At 41.6% G+C, this 16,973-nt stretch overlaps 1 protein-coding gene across 15 annotated transcripts in view; it reads left to right on the forward strand.

Annotated features, from left to right (window-relative positions):
* Positions 1-16,973, forward strand: part of LOC137323713 (ferroportin-like) — a 79,989-nt gene that overhangs the window by 48,547 nt on the left and 14,469 nt on the right. For 12 of the 15 annotated variants that reach the window (XM_067987538.1, XM_067987540.1, XM_067987542.1 and 9 more), the window contains 3 exons: positions 949-1,072; positions 4,491-4,718; positions 9,781-10,464. In XM_067987538.1, coding sequence (XP_067843639.1) covers positions 949-1,072; positions 4,491-4,718; positions 9,781-10,464 — 1,036 coding nt within the window. Of the gene's footprint in view, positions 1-948; positions 1,073-4,490; positions 4,719-9,780; positions 10,465-16,103; positions 16,203-16,973 lie in introns of all 15 variants that reach the window. The other 3 variants (XM_067987545.1, XM_067987546.1, XM_067987544.1) reach the window with 2 other exon arrangements.

Consider the following 16,973-nt stretch of genomic DNA (forward strand, 5'->3'; position numbering starts at 1 on the left):
GTAGTGGGGAGGGACTAGATTTTGTGGGGCAAACACCAAAACTTTGTTTAGTATGTGGGGTCGGGGAGACCGGAAAGAGCCTCAGTTGAGGACTGTTCTATACTCTATTTTGGTTGAAGGTGAATTGCTGCTCAATGGAGGGAGGGGGGAACACTACCTGTGACCTAGGTTACTTAGCGGAAGTTCGGCTTGGATTGATGTTAGTAGCAGTGTTATACCTTTAATTCCAAGTTTATCTGTTTCTTGTTGCAACATGAAATTGCATATCTTAAATGCACAAAGAATTCTGAAGAAAATTTCATACTTTTCATAAGATCAAAGTAAGAAAATTGCACCTTTTTCTAGTATTTGGCTTATGATTAAAAAAGGCTAAGATTTCTACACTAAATGTCATATCTGTAGTACATTCATTGTCTTAGGAAAATTCAGAATAATAATTTGAAAGGATGCTGGTGCCAGAGATAATCTATAAAGCCATTTAATTATTTCTGCAAATTCCCAGGCAAAACCTTAGACAAGTTTTCTTACTCCAAATGCCTCTGCCTCTGTAGGAACCCAGTTGTTAGCTGATTGGCAGGTCACTTTCTGGAGTAATGGTTTTAACATGGCGGATAGCAAATAGTCTGGTCTTCTCAGATTCCATGACACTAGGTTACACTGCTGGCTATCTCAAGGGTGTGGTTGTTGTGCAGGCAGCAGATTCTACACTATTAAAAGACATTCACATACCTAGATGTTTACATGTCATATGTGAATGGCTATCTTCAACAACAAAGGGCAAACCATTATTACTCCTGCAAAGCTGATTTATTTAATTTAAGAAATTGGCCTTATATAAATTGTGATTTTCAAAATATTGTGCGGTTATATATGAGCATGAAATACTATTGTAACACCATAGGCTCAATTTTCTTGATGATTTTAATCAATTTACTTCTGATTTAACAGACTGTTTGTTACACATTGGTGATTATCATTGGTGTGATTGCAGAATTGGCTAGCACTGCTATGTCAATTGCAATCCAACGGGACTGGATTATAGTGGTAGCTGGAAGCAGTGACAAACTGTCAGGTAACTATCATAGCTCTTTTGGAAAAATAGGAACATAGGAACAGGAGTAGGCCATTCAGCCCCTCGAGCCTATTCTGCCTTTCAATTAGATCATGGCCGATCTGTATCTTAATTCCATCTACCCGCCTTGGTTCCGTAACCCTTAATACTCTTGCTAACAAAAATCTATCAATCTCACTTTTGAAATTTTCTGTTGACCTAGCCTCAACAGCTTTTTGGGGGAGAGAGTTCCAGATTTCCACTACCCTTTGTGTAAAGAAGTACTTTCTGACATTACTCCTGAACAGCCTAGCTATAATTTTAAGGCTATGCCCCCTTGTTTTGGACTCCCGCACCAGAGGAAATAGTTTCTCTCTGTCTACCCTATCAACTCCTTTGATCATCTTAACATCTCAATTAGATCACCCCTTAATCTTCTATATTCAAGGGAGTACAAGCCCAGTTTATGCAGTCGGTCTTCATAATTTAACACTTTTAGCCTCGGTATCATTCTGGTGAACCTGCGCTGCACCCCAGTTTTTCTTAGTTGTTGAACGGACACTTTCTTTTTCCACCTTGGTGGCATTGATAGAAATTGTGGAAAAGTCTGCAACCCTCCTTGTGACATAGCATTTCCATACTGGATTTCCTGAAATTTATCCTGCTTCCACTATTGATTTTGTTTGTGTTGCTTCAGTAAGTGTGACAGCACCGTGTGTGTTTTTGGCTTATGGGTCTGAGTTTTCAATGTCATTTTATAACAATTCTCCTGTTCTTGTTTAATTTTTAAAAATAATTCTATTGTAGTTTTAAACTATTTTAAATGCAAAAAATTATAGCTGGGCCTTATGTTGTTCATTTCTAGCACAATTTATACATCCAAGGCCTTCTATTCATTTATGACCTTGCATCTGAAAAATTCTGCCTGAAAGCATCTGCAGGAGATACCTATTATGGTTTGGGCTTTCTTGAACATCTTTATTCTTGTGTAAATGACTTGACGATAGTTTCCATAGGCAGACAGTATCTCTTATAAACTAACTTCCATGCAGCTTTCACCTCGGCATTTATTGGAAGGTGACCTTTAGCGCTAAATAGCAACACTCTCATTCGGAGCACTCCCCACAACAGAGCCTCCAGCTCTTCAGAATCAGAAGTAGCAATTCTGCCCATGTCTTTTCACCATTGTGAACAACTAGACAACTTTTCTATCACCACCAGGACCTCTCCCCTTTTTGGTGCAATCCAAGCTAAATGCGCTGCAGATCAAGCTCTTTTTGCAAGCTTTTCCTGTCTGTAGCCTAGTCAAATGAAAGGTGGACCTTATATCATAAAATTAGGCATGCCCAATAAGGTGGGCACAAGTGCATCTGCACGCCAGGTATGTGCACACTCAATTTTCGATATATCAAAACCAGGGCTATTTTGGTACATGCGTAAGTGTCGCTTATGGAACTCTATCCACCTTCTGTACATATAATGGTGACGATGAACAGAGACTGATGAGCATTAGGTCACCCTTAACTTATAATAGTATTTTTCTTTTTGAAACTCAAGTAATTTCTTTGAAGATGGTATAGTCCATCAAGCTTTATAAATTCAGCATCAAACTAACAATGTGTCTTGCCCTGCAATAAAAAGATCAACATTCCTGTCTAGGACACTTGTCACTGAATTAATGGCATTTAAAATACCATTCCTCTTCAATAATGGCCTTTAACTTGACTAATTGTTGATCAAAGATTTCTGGCCTATAATACAGTTTCTGAGCAGGCATTTCAGTTTTCATCGGAAACCATTTTAGAACTAGATTACCACCACTTTGTCTATATCTGCCTATTGTATGTTCGCACTCTCTTGCATGCTCTGTTGCTTGCACTCTGTCTCTCGTGCTTATGCTCTCTTGCCACTGTGCTCTGTTACTTGTTCTCTCACTCATTTACTTTATTTCTTTTGCCTTTCCTTCCCTCTCTGTCTGTCAAATGCTTTGTTGTGCATGCTTTTCTGCTTTCTCTCCTGCGTGTTCCTCTTATTCTTTCTATTGCTCTCTTGGACTTTCTTTCACTCTCTCCCTGTCTTATGCTCTTTCTTTCACAATTGGTCTGTTGCGCTCGTTACCTCTTGCGATCTGCCATATGCAGTTTACCTGTATGCTATTTCTGTGTTATGCGATCTTTCTCTCTCTCTCTTGTGCTCCGTCTGTGTCACTCCTTCACGTTCTTATGCTTTATGTTGCATGTGCTATCTTTATCACTCTTCCCTGACTGCCACACATGTGCATGTGCACATCCCCCGCCTGCTTCACATGCTTACTCCACACCAATGCCTAACGCGTGCTCTATACTCACCGCATGCATTCTTGCACTTCACTCCATTCCTCCTGCCGCATGCGCATGTACTGCACCTATTACCACCCAGCCACCCCCACCCCCGTCAGTATGTATTATTTTGCTTCTCTTGGGAAAAGAACTGCTATGTTATGGTTTGAGATAAAGATTCACAAGTCTGTGCTGAGACCAAGACATTATCAATGCTGAATTTCTTAAAGGAATGTCGCTTCCACATTTTTTTGCCTTGGAAACCTGAGGATGCTTTCCATTCAAAGAGACTATTACCAGGGAGATTAAAGAAAAATAAAATTGAAAATCCAAAATAAAAATAGGAAATGCTGGAAATAGATCACAGGTCCATCTCAAAAGATAGGTTATTGTTTTGTAGATATTCTTTGTTGGAGTTGACGGAGGGTCTCTACCCAAAACATTATTCTGTCTTTTCTCTTTTTAGGTAATGTCAATTCTGGGGTGTTACTTACCTTTTCATTCCAAAAATGTAGATGTTTTTTGGTTATCATTAAACCAATTTTAAATAAATTGAAATCTGCTGCTTATCTTTATACACAGCCCCAACTTTGTTTTAAGTAACATTTTTGTTTGTTTTCAGATATATCCTCAACGCATCCAATATATAGTATTGTCATCAATTAAGATATTATAGATTATAAGCCTTTCAAAGCACAGAGTACAAGACTGAGCAAAATAAAAAGGGAAAACTGGAAATCTAAAATAAAAACTGAAAATGTTGAAAACTATATAGATCAGTCAGCTTTTGTAAAATGACAGGCTATGGCATTTCAAGTGTGTACCGTCATCAGACTATTTAAGCAAATCTTACTGTTAGAAAGATTTTATAGGAATATTTCAATTGGGTTTAATATCAATGCTTTTAGTAGCCCAGTGCTGTCATAGACAGGGAAAATCTTGTCCCATTCTGCTTTGATATGAAAAGGGAGTAAGGGCAAGAACATGGTCCTAGATATCACTTAACATTTTTAGGATGATTGAAATCTGAATTTTGTAGCTTACTAATGTAAATAAAATGTGGAATACGATACATATCAAAAGATTATTGAAACCAAGACAGTCTGCTTTTGCTTTTATAGGCATGAATGCTACATTGAGGCAAATTGATCTTCTCAGCAAACTGCTTTCACCAATGGCTGTGGGTCAGATTATGACTTTCAGCTCCTCCGTGGTTGGTTGTGGCGTTATAGCTGGTTGGAATTTGTTCTCCATGTGTTTTGAATATTTGTTGCTTAAGAAGGTGTATAAAATGACTCCAGCACTTGCCAAAAAAGGTGATAAGCAAACCAAGCAGCAGGACATTTCAGGTATGACACACCAGTTAAAAGTGTTGCACTATACTGGTTGTAACTAAAATGATTTCATAATCAATTGTATTTGCAGGCATTTTCTATTGGATTAACTGCACTAAAAATATTAAATTTAAACAGAAAATAACCGTGCTATTTTAAAATCAGATGCTAAATTGTTTAAAGTAATAATAGTAGTTTATGGAAAAAAAATGTACGTTCTCTAGTAGTCATTGCTTGGTCAATTGCCTGGTTACAGACTACCTGTGGTTGTAACAACATGTTATGTTACATATCTGTTATGGCATTGCAATTGAGTTGTGGTGTTTAACAACACTTTTATATTTGTATTATATTTTCAGTAATCCTGCACTGTGTTCTTAACCAAGATGGATGTCAGTCCCTAATTAGGAATAGGTGTTAATTGTAGCACATGATTTATATCAATTAGTGTTAATTGTATTCAGGTAGTGTGTGTCAATTGAGGACTGTCTTGTATCCTTTTTATATGAGAGCTTATCTAGGGTGTGGTGTGTGTGTAAGGGGGGTCTCTGTGAATAAAGGCTTGGAAGCAACTGAAGACCATGCTCTAGTGTTCGATCCTTCACCACTTGGCTGTCCAATTTACAACAATAGGAACTAGTTCCCTATTATGGAACTGAATATCCGCGTGGGGTTCTCCCGATCTCTTGCCATAACTTCTGCGGAAGATGGCCAGAAACCTATTTTTAGCCATTTCTTTGGAGGGGGGGCTATGCTGATTTTATGTCAGGAAAACCACTCAGAAATTCCACGCATATTTCCTCATGTGCCAGTTTTTGCTGTCTTTTCACAGATATGGTTTTCAGTTTTCTTTCTGCATGCAATGATTGCATATTTATCAGTTCTGTACTATACTCCCTCCTCAGCGAAAACCACTTCTCGCTCCAGAATCATCTTGGAGGACAAGGACACCTCAGACTCCTTTTGTCCATGACCAATTGTGTCCTTGAACTGCTCTCCCCACCCTATTTGTCTCCATATTACAAAAAGGATATAGAAGCACTGGAGAAAGTGCAAAAAAATTTACAAGGATGATGCCATAACTGAGAGGGTACAATTATCAGGAAAGACTGAACAGGCTGGGGCTCTTTTTTCTGGAAAAAAGATTGAGAGGTGACCTGATAGAGGTCTTCAAAATTATGAAGGAGTTCGAAAGGGTAGAGAAGACAGAAGATGTAGAGAAGACAGAAGAGTCCAAAACTAGGGGCCATAAATATAAGAAAGTTACTAATAAATCCAATAAGGAATTCAGGAGAAACTTCTTTACTCAGAGAGTGGTGAGAATGTGGAACTCGCTATCATGTGGAGTGGTTGAGGCAAATGGCATAGATGCATTTAAGGGGAAATTAGATAAGTACATGAGAGAGAAAGGAATATGTTGCTAGGATGAGAAGATGTAAATAGAGTGGGAGGAGGCTCGTGTGGAGCATAAATACCGGCCTCATGGTCTGTTTCTGTGCTGTAAATGCTATGTAATATGTAATGTTTATTCTCGCCTCAAGCATTAAATGTGCGGGGGTTATGTACCAAGGTACATGTGGGTGTATCCTGCCCTTCCTCCTGCCCAACACTCCAACCTCCTCCAAGTCTGCCAGCCACACTAAGCAAGGACCCCATTCTCTTTGCAATATCTCACCTACTTCCCCTTTCTTGAAGATCATGGGGGTTATATTTGATAACTCCCAAAACCGGGCCCGGGCATCGCGGTCCACGATTAATCCACATCCGGTGCTTCATCGCAGGCAGGACAAGGCATTCGTTCTGCCTGAACACTCACCTAAGCCAAGCATTGAAAACCAGCAGGGGGAGCCCGAATCTCTTAAAGGCAGGCTGTATCTCTGACAGACAGCCTGTATCTCTTAAAGGTAGCCTATACCTGTTATTTACAAAAAATAAGATACGGGTCTGCACAGAGTCTGAACGGAGATCAGACATCACACACGTAAAACACAGATGCAGGTCCCGTCCCTATGTTTACAAACTGTTGAGTTATGGTAACACATTGAATAAAAGTTGCGCACCACTAAATCCCACATCCTGCATCTGCATGCCAGACCTCACCAATCTGCTGCTTCGAGTTGTGGTACCAGGCCTGTGAGAGTGCGTGCACCAAGGTTCTCTGCTGATGCACTAGAGGTCTTGGTGCAAGAGGTGGACAGAAGGAGGGACATCCTATATCCGCTGTGGTGGTGGGGGGGGGTGGGGGGGGTGCAAAAGACCTTCCAGACATATGCTCAAAAGGCAGTGGGAGGGAGTAGTGGACGAAGTCAATGCCAGGCGCATAGCACCACAAACATGGATGCAGTGCAGGAAGAAGTTCAATGCTTTGACACGAGTGGTCAAAGTGAGTGAGGTCAACTGTCAAGTGGCATCTCCTACCAACTGCACCACTAGCTGCATCCACTGCTCCACACACCACACACCCCATCACCCACCTACCAACAAACTCTTTCAATCAGTACTCAACTCTTCTAATCAGATGCTTCCTCTCACCCTCACACATTACCATTGTTGCAAGCTGCACACCCACAACTCACAGGCCACACACACTGGCAGCTATTCAATCATGACAGGCACATCACCCAGACACACTTCTCGCTTTCTTGCAGGAGACGGTGGCGCTTAACAGGAGGCAGCAAGTGACAGTGGCATTTAGCCCCTCGAGCCTGTTCCGTCATTCAATGAGATCATGGTCTGTGACCTACCTCCATATACCCGCCTTAGCCCCATATCCCTTAATACCCTTATTTCACAGAAATCTATCAATCTCAGATTTAGAATTCACAATTGAGCTAGCATCAACTGCCATTTGCAGAAGAGCATTCCAAACTTCTCCCGCCCTTTGCGTGTAGAAGCATTTCCTAACTTCACTCCTGCACCTCCTGGCTCTAATTTTTAGGCTATGTCCCCTAGTCCTAGTATTCAAGTACAGGAGACCTCCAAAAACAGTTACAAATGCATCAGCAGCCAGAAGCAATAATCCAGCAAGTAACCCGTAAATCCTGCCTGGTCCCTTTAAATAGCGCTGGTGGGGGGTCCAACAAGCACTCTTAGACATGTTCAGATGGTCGTGGTTAAGACAGTGCTTTGAGTGGAACGTTAAGTGCCAAAATGGTGTGTAACACTTTAAATCAGCATTACACACTGATCGAACGCATATTCTCCCTACTTTACATGATGCCGGCGTTCGTTATCTGTGCATGTGCTAAACACTTTACCAAGATGGCGTCTGGTACATCATGCTAGTAGCGTGCGTATTCAAGACATCATCTAGGATATTTGGGAGGCCGCATAGCACTGAAACAACGGGCGCTACACGGCCCAATTTAGCGCCCCATCTCTTCCATAAGACCCACCTCCTGGATCCCCTTGCTATTCAAGTCCCCTTCCTAGCCCCCATGCTGGCTGATACCGTCAATGGTTCTCTTTCCTCAGGCATCATCCTGTGCCCTTTCAAAACACTGTTATCACCCCTACGTCAAAACAACCCACCCTTGATCCATCTCTTCTCTCCAATAACAATTCCATTTATAACCTCTCTTCATTCTCTGAGATCCTTAACATGCCCATCTCTCCCAAAACTCCCTGTTTGAATCCTTCAGTCTAGCTTCCATCCTTCTCCCAACACTGAAAGGGCTCTAGCCAAATTCACAAATTATAATGTCTGTGACTGACCATGCTTCATTATCCCTCCTTAACCTTTATGTAACATTCAGTATGGTTGACCACACCATCATTGTCTAGTGCCTGTTCTCCATTCTTCACACCCATGGGATTGCTCTTGCGTGGTTCCATTCTTACCTAACCAAAAGCAACCAGTGCATCTCCAGAATGGCTTCTGTTCCTTTCTCTGTACCATCATCTCTGGAGGCAACAGGGTCTAACCTTAGACCCTTCCTGTTATCTACATGCTGCTTCACGGTGACATTTTCCACAGTGTGGGGTCAGCTTTCACACGTACCATCTCTGCCTCTTCACCGCTTTTCTCACTGCCTTTGTGCTATTAGACTACCTGTTCAATATCAAATCTTGGATGAGTCGCAGCATTCTGCAACACAACATTAGGAAGACTGTCTTCAGTCCCCGCCACAAACTCCTCTCCTTTGCCATGGATTCATTCCCCTCCCTGATTGCTCCCATAGGCTGAACCAGCCTGTCTTTAAACTAGGGATCCTGTTTAACTCTGGAGTTTTAAACCCCACATTAAATTCATCACCCAGATTTTTATTTCCACCTCCGCATTGCTTGCCTCCATCCCTCTGCCACTTCACCCTCCATGAACTTCAACTTGTCCAAAACTCTCCATATATCCTGTCCTACACTAAATCCGCCTCATTCGTTACTGTAGCCCATGCTGACTTACACTGGCTCCCGGACCCCAATGCATTAACTTCAAAACCCTTGTCTGCAAATTCCTCCATGGCCTTGCCCCACCCTCTGTAATCTGCACCAGCGCCATGTCCGAGGAACACTGGAACATTCTGCCCCTCAAGCCTGTTCCACCAATCAGTTAGATCATGGCTGATCTGTACCTCAACTCCATTTACCTGCCTTTGACCATATCCCTAATACCCTTACCTAACAAAAATCTATCGATCTCAGTGTTAGAAGCTTCAATTGACCCCAGCATTCACAGCCTTTTCGGGTGAGAGTTACAGATTTCTACTACCCTTTGTGTGAAGAATGCTTCCTGATTTCACTCCTGAATGGCCTGGCTCTAATTTTAAGATTATGTTCTCTTGTTCTGGATTCCCCCACCAGAGGAAATATATATTTCACTGATGCTTCTCTGAAGTGATATGGCCAAGAATGGGAAACTACATTGGAAAATTCTGGGTGCAAATGAACACATAGCTGACCGTTCTGAAACAAGCGCCTTTAAACATTAATGCATTGTGATGACTTCAATCTTAACTTTTTAAATTTAACACTTTTCAAGTTATCTGGTATAAAATTTCACTTTATTTTTGCACTTCCTCAATATTTCAAAACATTCTTCTTTTCACTTACGTCTTGTCCTTTCTTTGTACTGTTTCAGAAGGAAATCAAACTGCTTTTAAAGACTCCAAAATGACATCTACTACAGTTTCGGTTGAAGATGAACTGATTAATAGTAATTCTACAAATCAAAATCATGAGGAAATTGGCTGTATTAAAGGCGTCCTGGTTCCTGGAATGAAGACATTCCGAGATGGCTGGATTATCTATTATAGACAACCAATGTTTCTCGCTGCATTAGGTCTTTCATTTCTTTACATGACAGTACTGGGATTTGATGGAATTACAACAGGATATGCCTTTGCACAAGGAATAAGCAGTTCTGTCCTTAGCATCATGGTGGCATTGTCTGCTCTCACAGGACTAATAGGAACTATGTTTTTCACCATATTGAAAAAATATTGCGGCCTTATTCACACTGGATGTTTCTCAAGTATTGCACAAATTACTTGCCTTACACTTTGCATTGCATCTGTATTTGCTCCTGGAAGCCCATTTGATTTGAGTGTGCCACTTTATTCAAGTACACCAGTTCAGTTGGAAACCCACGCAACTGATATTTCTAATGCACACGTCGCCAAACCACCACTACAGTTCTCTGTTAACATGTCCATTCCATATTATATGACTTTACATCTGCCAACAAACCTGACGAACTCCACAGAAATAAAGGAATGTATTTCTATAGCACTATATTTTGCTGGTGCTGTTACAGCAAGAGTCGGTAGGTAAAACTAAGAAAGTAGCTTGATAAAGCATTATAAGGATATCACAATGTAAAAGTAATATCCACTTAAGCATATGAGGGATGTAAAATGTAGCAATAAATCACGAGTAGGATAATTGTGTTGCGATAAAGCAACATAAAATGTGTTGATGAGTGTAACAAAATTACTTTAACTTAACAAAATAATATTTCCAGAAAAAATGTGTAGTTTTATTGGTATTTTACAATATAGTGTGTATCTTAATCTGTTTATCCCAGTATAATCATAAAATAAGGATTGTATACACATGCATGAACATCTACACATATGTCAAACTTGTGAACCATTTTGATGTTTGCTTGCAATGTAAACAACTACCATCACAGATTAGACTTCTAATAAGACAGAGGATCTTAACATGCAGCAGCTAAGTAAAACATGATTTTTTTAAAAACTGGACGCAAACTTGGGTTGACATATTTTTGCAGCTATGATTATCCAGCAGATTAGACTTAAAGGTACAGGTTTAGTTGATCTGCAGTGTCAAGAAAATTGTTATTTATGTTTAAAATCAACAATATTTTGTAGCATATAGCGCTGCTCATGGTAGATAAGAGGATATATTGCTTTAGAAGGACAGGAGCTTGATACTGTGTGAAGCAAATTGTATTCTACTGCTGAAGGTGTGTGCAACTTTTAAAGCCACAAGATGTAACTACTGTGCTTTGCTCAAGTTACTTAGAGGCTAATAGGCCTTAGCAGATCCTCAGGTCATTTATATTGTTTACTAAATTCGGTACGTGAGGCACGCGTTCCATTGAAAGTTCCTATGTCAACCCACTCTAATAGAAAATTCCATTATAAAAGTGTCCACATTTGCCTGCAGTAACTGTTACGTCTGTGGGTGGAACTGTGATGGTTGTGTATAATGTTAAAGGTGTCGTGGGTTGCCTGTCGACCTGCTATTTTGTACGGACACTGTAGGTGAAAAAAAAACTTTGCGCTTGCATGCAGTTGCAGGCTTTGGCCACAGAGTGGTGCTGTGTACAGTGTGAAACTTACAACATTTTCAGAGACTTGACATCTTGTTTTCTGTTGAGGTAAGTTTTACTTTTAGATTTTAGCTTTTATTCTCGCAGTTGTTTAACACCTTAATTTACTTTTTTTTAGGCTTTTTCTGTTTTGTAGCCTACTTCCCCTCTTATAAATTAGTTTCCTGCTGGCATCACTTCACCCAAGAGTCTCCAGGAATTAAAGATTAATCTCCTGGACACTGCTGCGAACAACCTGGGAGAAAAATAAATAAAAATGTTTAAAGAAAATGAAAAATATTTTTTTTTCATTTTCTTTAAACATTTTTATTTATTGTTTATAAAAATATTGGAGATGGGGGAAAAAAAAGTCTGTTTGACTGGACAGGGTGGTTGAAGGCGGGAGGTCATGTGATGAAACCCCCAGGAATACATTCAATCAGGGTTGGCAACCCTACTGGAACCTCTAGGCATGTCTCTCCAAATTGGCTGCATTTTAAAATTTGTTTTAATTTCTTGTTATATAATATTAAAAAAACAGCACCTCACTGCCTACATGAGGCCCGGCTTGGCCTGATATTTCCCTGCTGGCTGCATCTTGGATTTCCTCCATTCCTGCCGCCTTGGCTGGTTTTACTTTCTTAATGGTATGTCAGTGATCCCACCAGCAGCTCTGCTAGGCTGCAACACAAGTTCTTTTCTGCTTCCCCTTTTATCTCTTCCCCCTTTGCCCTGCTGCAGTTCCATGTAAAAAAATTCTACTGCTCCATTATGAAGTTTTCAGTTCTGCTCCCTCCTCTTTCAACTCCCTCCCTCCTCCAAAAAAAGTGTTCTCTCCTGCGTTCCTGGACCCGCTGGTCGACAGCATGTTGTGGGGTTGTGCTCTCCTCCAGCTGTCTTGCTCCTGCCAGTTGGCTGAAGCACTAGCAGCTCTGCTGTGCCTCTTCAACCTCTGCCCCACTTCTCCAGAATCATTCAGGGACGACTGCCTCTAAACCACTAGCCCATTCTGAGTAGGTGTTGCTATTTAGGAAGATTCTGTAACTGGTGGGCGGTTGCAGATTTCTAATTATTACCCTGGGTGGATGTTAGGGAACTTGGGGAAATAAATAGTGATGTCTTGAGGAGTGTACATATTACAGAGAGGGAGGTGCTGGAAGTCTTAATGCGCATCAAGGTAGATAAATCTCCGGGACCTGATGAAATGTATCGCAGGACGTTATGGGAGGTTAGGGAGGAAATTGCGGGTCCCCTAGCAGAGATATTTGAATCATCCACCGCTACACGTGAGGTGCCTGAAGATTGGAGGGTAGCAAATGTTGTGCCTTTGTTTAAGAAGGGCGGCAGGGAAAAGCCTGGGAACTTCAGACCGGTGAGCCTGACATCTGTAGTGGGTAAGTTGTTAGAGGGTATTCTGAGGGACAGGATCTACAGGCATTTGGAGAGGCTGGGACAAATTAGGAACAGTCAGCATGGTTTTGTGAGAGGAAAATCATGTCTCACGAATTTGATTGAGTTTTTTGAAGGGGTAACCAAGAAGATAGATGAGGGCTGTGCAGTAGACGTGGTCTACATGGACTTCAGCAAAGCCTTTGACAAGGTACCGCATGGTAGGTTGTTACATAAGGTTAAATCTCATGGGATCCAAGGTGAGGTAGCCAATTGGATACAAAATTGGCTTGACGACAGAAGACAGAGGTTGGTCGTAGAGGGTTGTTTTTCAAACTGGATGGCTATGTCCAGCGGTGTGCCTCAGGGATCGGTGCTGGGTCCGCTGTTATTTGTTATTTATATTAATGATTTGGATGAGAATTTAGGAGGCATGGTTAGTAAGTTTGCAGATGACACCAAGATTGGTGGCATCGTGGACAGTGAAGAAGGTTATCTAGGATTGCAACGGGATCTTGATAAATTGGGCCAGTGGGCCGATGAATGGCAGATGGAGTTTAATTTAGATAAATGTGAGGTGATGCATTTTGGGAGATCGAATCGGGCCAGGACCTACTCCGTTAATGGTAGGGCGTTGGGGAGAGTTATAGAACAAAGAGATCTAGGAGTACAGGTTCATAGCTCCTTGAAAGTGGAGTCACAGGTGGATAGGGTGGTGAAGAAGGCATTCGGCATGCTTGGTTTCATTGGTCAGAACATTGAATGCAGGAGTTGGGATGTCTTGTTGAAGTTGTACAGGGCATTGGTGAGGCCACACTTGGAGTACTGTGTACAGTTCTGGTCACCCTATTATAGAAAGGATATTATTAAACTAGAAAGAGTGCAGAAAAGATTTACTAGGATGCTGCCGGGACTTGATGGTTTGACTTACAGGGAGAGGTTAGACAGACTGGGACTTTTTTCCCTGGAGAGTAGGAGGTTAAGGGGTGATCTTATAGAAGTCTATAAAATAATGAGGGGCATAGATAAGGTAGATAGTCAAAATCTTTTCCCAAAGGTAGGGGAGTCTATAACGAGGGGGCATAGATTTAAGGTGAGAGGGGAGAGATACAAAAGGGTCCAGAGGGGCAATTTTTTCACTCAAAGGGTGGTGAGTGTCTGGAACGAGCTGCCAGAGGCAGTAGTAGAGGCGGGTACAATTTTGTCTTTTAAAAAGCATTTGGACAGTTACATGGGTAAGATGGGTATAGAGGGATATGGGCCAAGTGCAGGCAATTGGGACTAGCTTAGTGGTATAAACTGGGCGACATGGACATGTTGGGCCGAAGGGCCTGTTTCCATGTTGTAACTTCTATGATTCTATGATTCTATGGGTCATGCAGCTGGTGCCAAGCCAATTCACAAGACGTTGGGAGTAGCGTTGGTGCGGTACAGGTGAAGCAGGCCCGGCGACTCTTGGCCTACTTCACCCAAACCACATTGAACTGTTTCACCCGTACTGCATCAATGCTGAGGAAGAAGCTATGCTTTTCACCACCCACTAGGAGGAGACCACAAAGTAAGTGAGAAAATATGTCAGGGCCACAGATTGTCACTACCAAGGAATATGTAACTGAGGTGGAAGATTATATAAACAATATATGGTTGATAGCAGAGATTCTTAAACAAATCACAGGTCCATTTGTACTCCCTCCCCCTCCAACCCTCTTTCCATCTCTCTTCCCTCCTCCTCACCCCACTCTATATACCTCTTCTGGCCTCCAACACTGTAACACTTCCCTTATCCTGCCCACCCCTAGTTGTCTTGAGGGCATTAAGAGTCAACCACATAGCGTGAGACTGGAGTCACATATAGACCTGACTGGGTAGCGGGTGACAGGTTCCCTTCTCTGAAGGACATTATTGAACCAGTTGGGTTAGTACAACAATCCAGCAACTTTCATGATCATTTTATCTGGTGCTACCCCACAATTTACCAGATTTAATTACTTCAGTTTCCAATTTGCCATGGTAGGAATTGAACTCACAACCTCTGGATTGCTAGTCCAGTACCAAAATCACTCGGGTACCCTATCCATATCTTCAATGAAACTAAAAATCAGAAGAGATGTAAAGCGGGCTGCCGACTCACGATCACCTGTTTTACATTATTGCACAAAGTCAAGATCTGCCCCCTTTTGTGCAATGCCACAGGAGATTGACAATTTTTTTTTTCAATTTGCTGGAGATAACGGAAAAATGCCACGTCCTGCAGGCGTTCCAGCCTGCCTATCCTGGGAGAACACAGATATTAGGTGTGACGCTCCAGATATTGTTGGGATTCGGACAAAGGTCAAGGGGAAAGAGGTTACGATGTTGGGATAGACACCCTACAGGGGAGATGGGTGCAAAGAGAGAGAGAGAGGGCAATAGTTGGGAGAAACAGGGAAGAATGAGGGCAAAGAAGCTTGGGAAAATATGGAGGAGAGATAGATTAAGAAGGATGGGGAGAAAGAGAAAGCAACATATGGGTGTATGAGAATGGGGAGAGAAAGATAGGCAGAACACATCACGAAGAGACAGATGTGGCAAAGAGAAGTCAGTGAAAAGAGAGAGTCCTCAAACAGACTGAATATCAGAGATGTGTGGGGCAGTGAGAGAGGGTGAGTTGGTACCAAGAGATCAGGGCAGAGAAAGACATCACCGATGTAGATCGGCAGACACAAATAGGTGAGAGATTAGTGACAGACAGCACCATCAGAGATGAGAAAAGATTGTGCTGAAAAATCAATGCAGAGATGGAGCGATCGAATGCGAGGAGGCAGATCATAGAAGAGAGAAAGAGATATCTCGGAAACAGAGGGCAAGACATGTCAGAGGGACACAAAGGTCAGCAGTGCCATGTAATTGTCCCTCTTTTTCTGTAACATTTTCTGCCACTCTTAATCATAGTCAAATTGATTATAAGCAGTCCAACTTTCTCCGAATGTAGACAGATATATTTTATCACACTTATTGGGTCATTCTTCCCACATGATAGACTCCCACTCGTGACTTCCAGTTTCTCAAGAACTGCAGCAGACCACAGATAAGTTAAAACAAAATAAAAATAAAAGAACAGCTCCAAGCTATGTAAGAGAGTTTAAACTTTTTAAATATTGAATCTTATAATTAGAATAGTTTATACTTTCTTCCTTCCTGCAATCAGCTTTCTTTCTTTCAGATGCAAAACAATCTTACAATCATGTGTGTTTCAGATTCCTCTCTCCCAGAACACATTGGTTCCACAAAGTTTCCAACAATTTAATTGACCTATCAATCAAACAAATCAAGGGTGCTTATCTGCAACCTGACTTGTAAGTGAACCCATACTTTATTTCAAGAATGCAAAGCAAGTACAATAAAAATGTTTTGAGGAGGTAACAAGGAGGGTTGATGAGGGTAGCGCATTTGATGTAGTCTACGTGGATTTTAGCAAGGCTTTTGACAAGATCCTACATGGCAGACTGGTCAGAAAAGTAAAAGCCGATGGGATCCAAAATTGGCTCAGTGGCAGGAAGCAAAGGGTAATGGTTGACGGATGTTTTTGTGACTGGAAGGCTATTTCCAGTGGGGTTCCGCAGGGCTCACTATTAGGTCCATTGCTTTTTGTTGTATATATCAATGATTTAGACTTAAATGTAGGAGGCATGATTGAGAAGTTTGCAGATGATACAAAAGCTGGCCGTGTGGTTGATAGTGAAGAAGAAAGCTGTAAACTGCAGGAAGATATCAATGGACTGGTCAGGTGGGCAGAAAAGTGGCAAATGGAATTCAATCCAGAGAAGTCTGAGGTAATGCATTTGCAGAGGGCAAACAAGGCAATAAATGGGAGGGTACTGAGAAGTGTAGAGGAACAGAGAGACCTTGAAGTGCATGTCCACTGATCCCTGAAGGTAGCAGGACAGGTAGATAAGGTGGTTAAGAAGGCATATAGGATACTTTCCTTTATTAGCCGAGGCATAGAATGAAAAAGCAGGGAGGTTGTGCTCGAACTGTATGGAACACTAGTTAGGCCACAGCTAGAGTACTGCGCACAGTTCTGGGTACCACATTACCGGAAAGATGTGATTGCACTAGAGAGGGTA

The sequence above is a fragment of the Heptranchias perlo genome, chromosome 7 (assembly GCF_035084215.1).
Source record: "Heptranchias perlo isolate sHepPer1 chromosome 7, sHepPer1.hap1, whole genome shotgun sequence".
NCBI lineage: Eukaryota > Metazoa > Chordata > Chondrichthyes > Hexanchiformes > Hexanchidae > Heptranchias > Heptranchias perlo.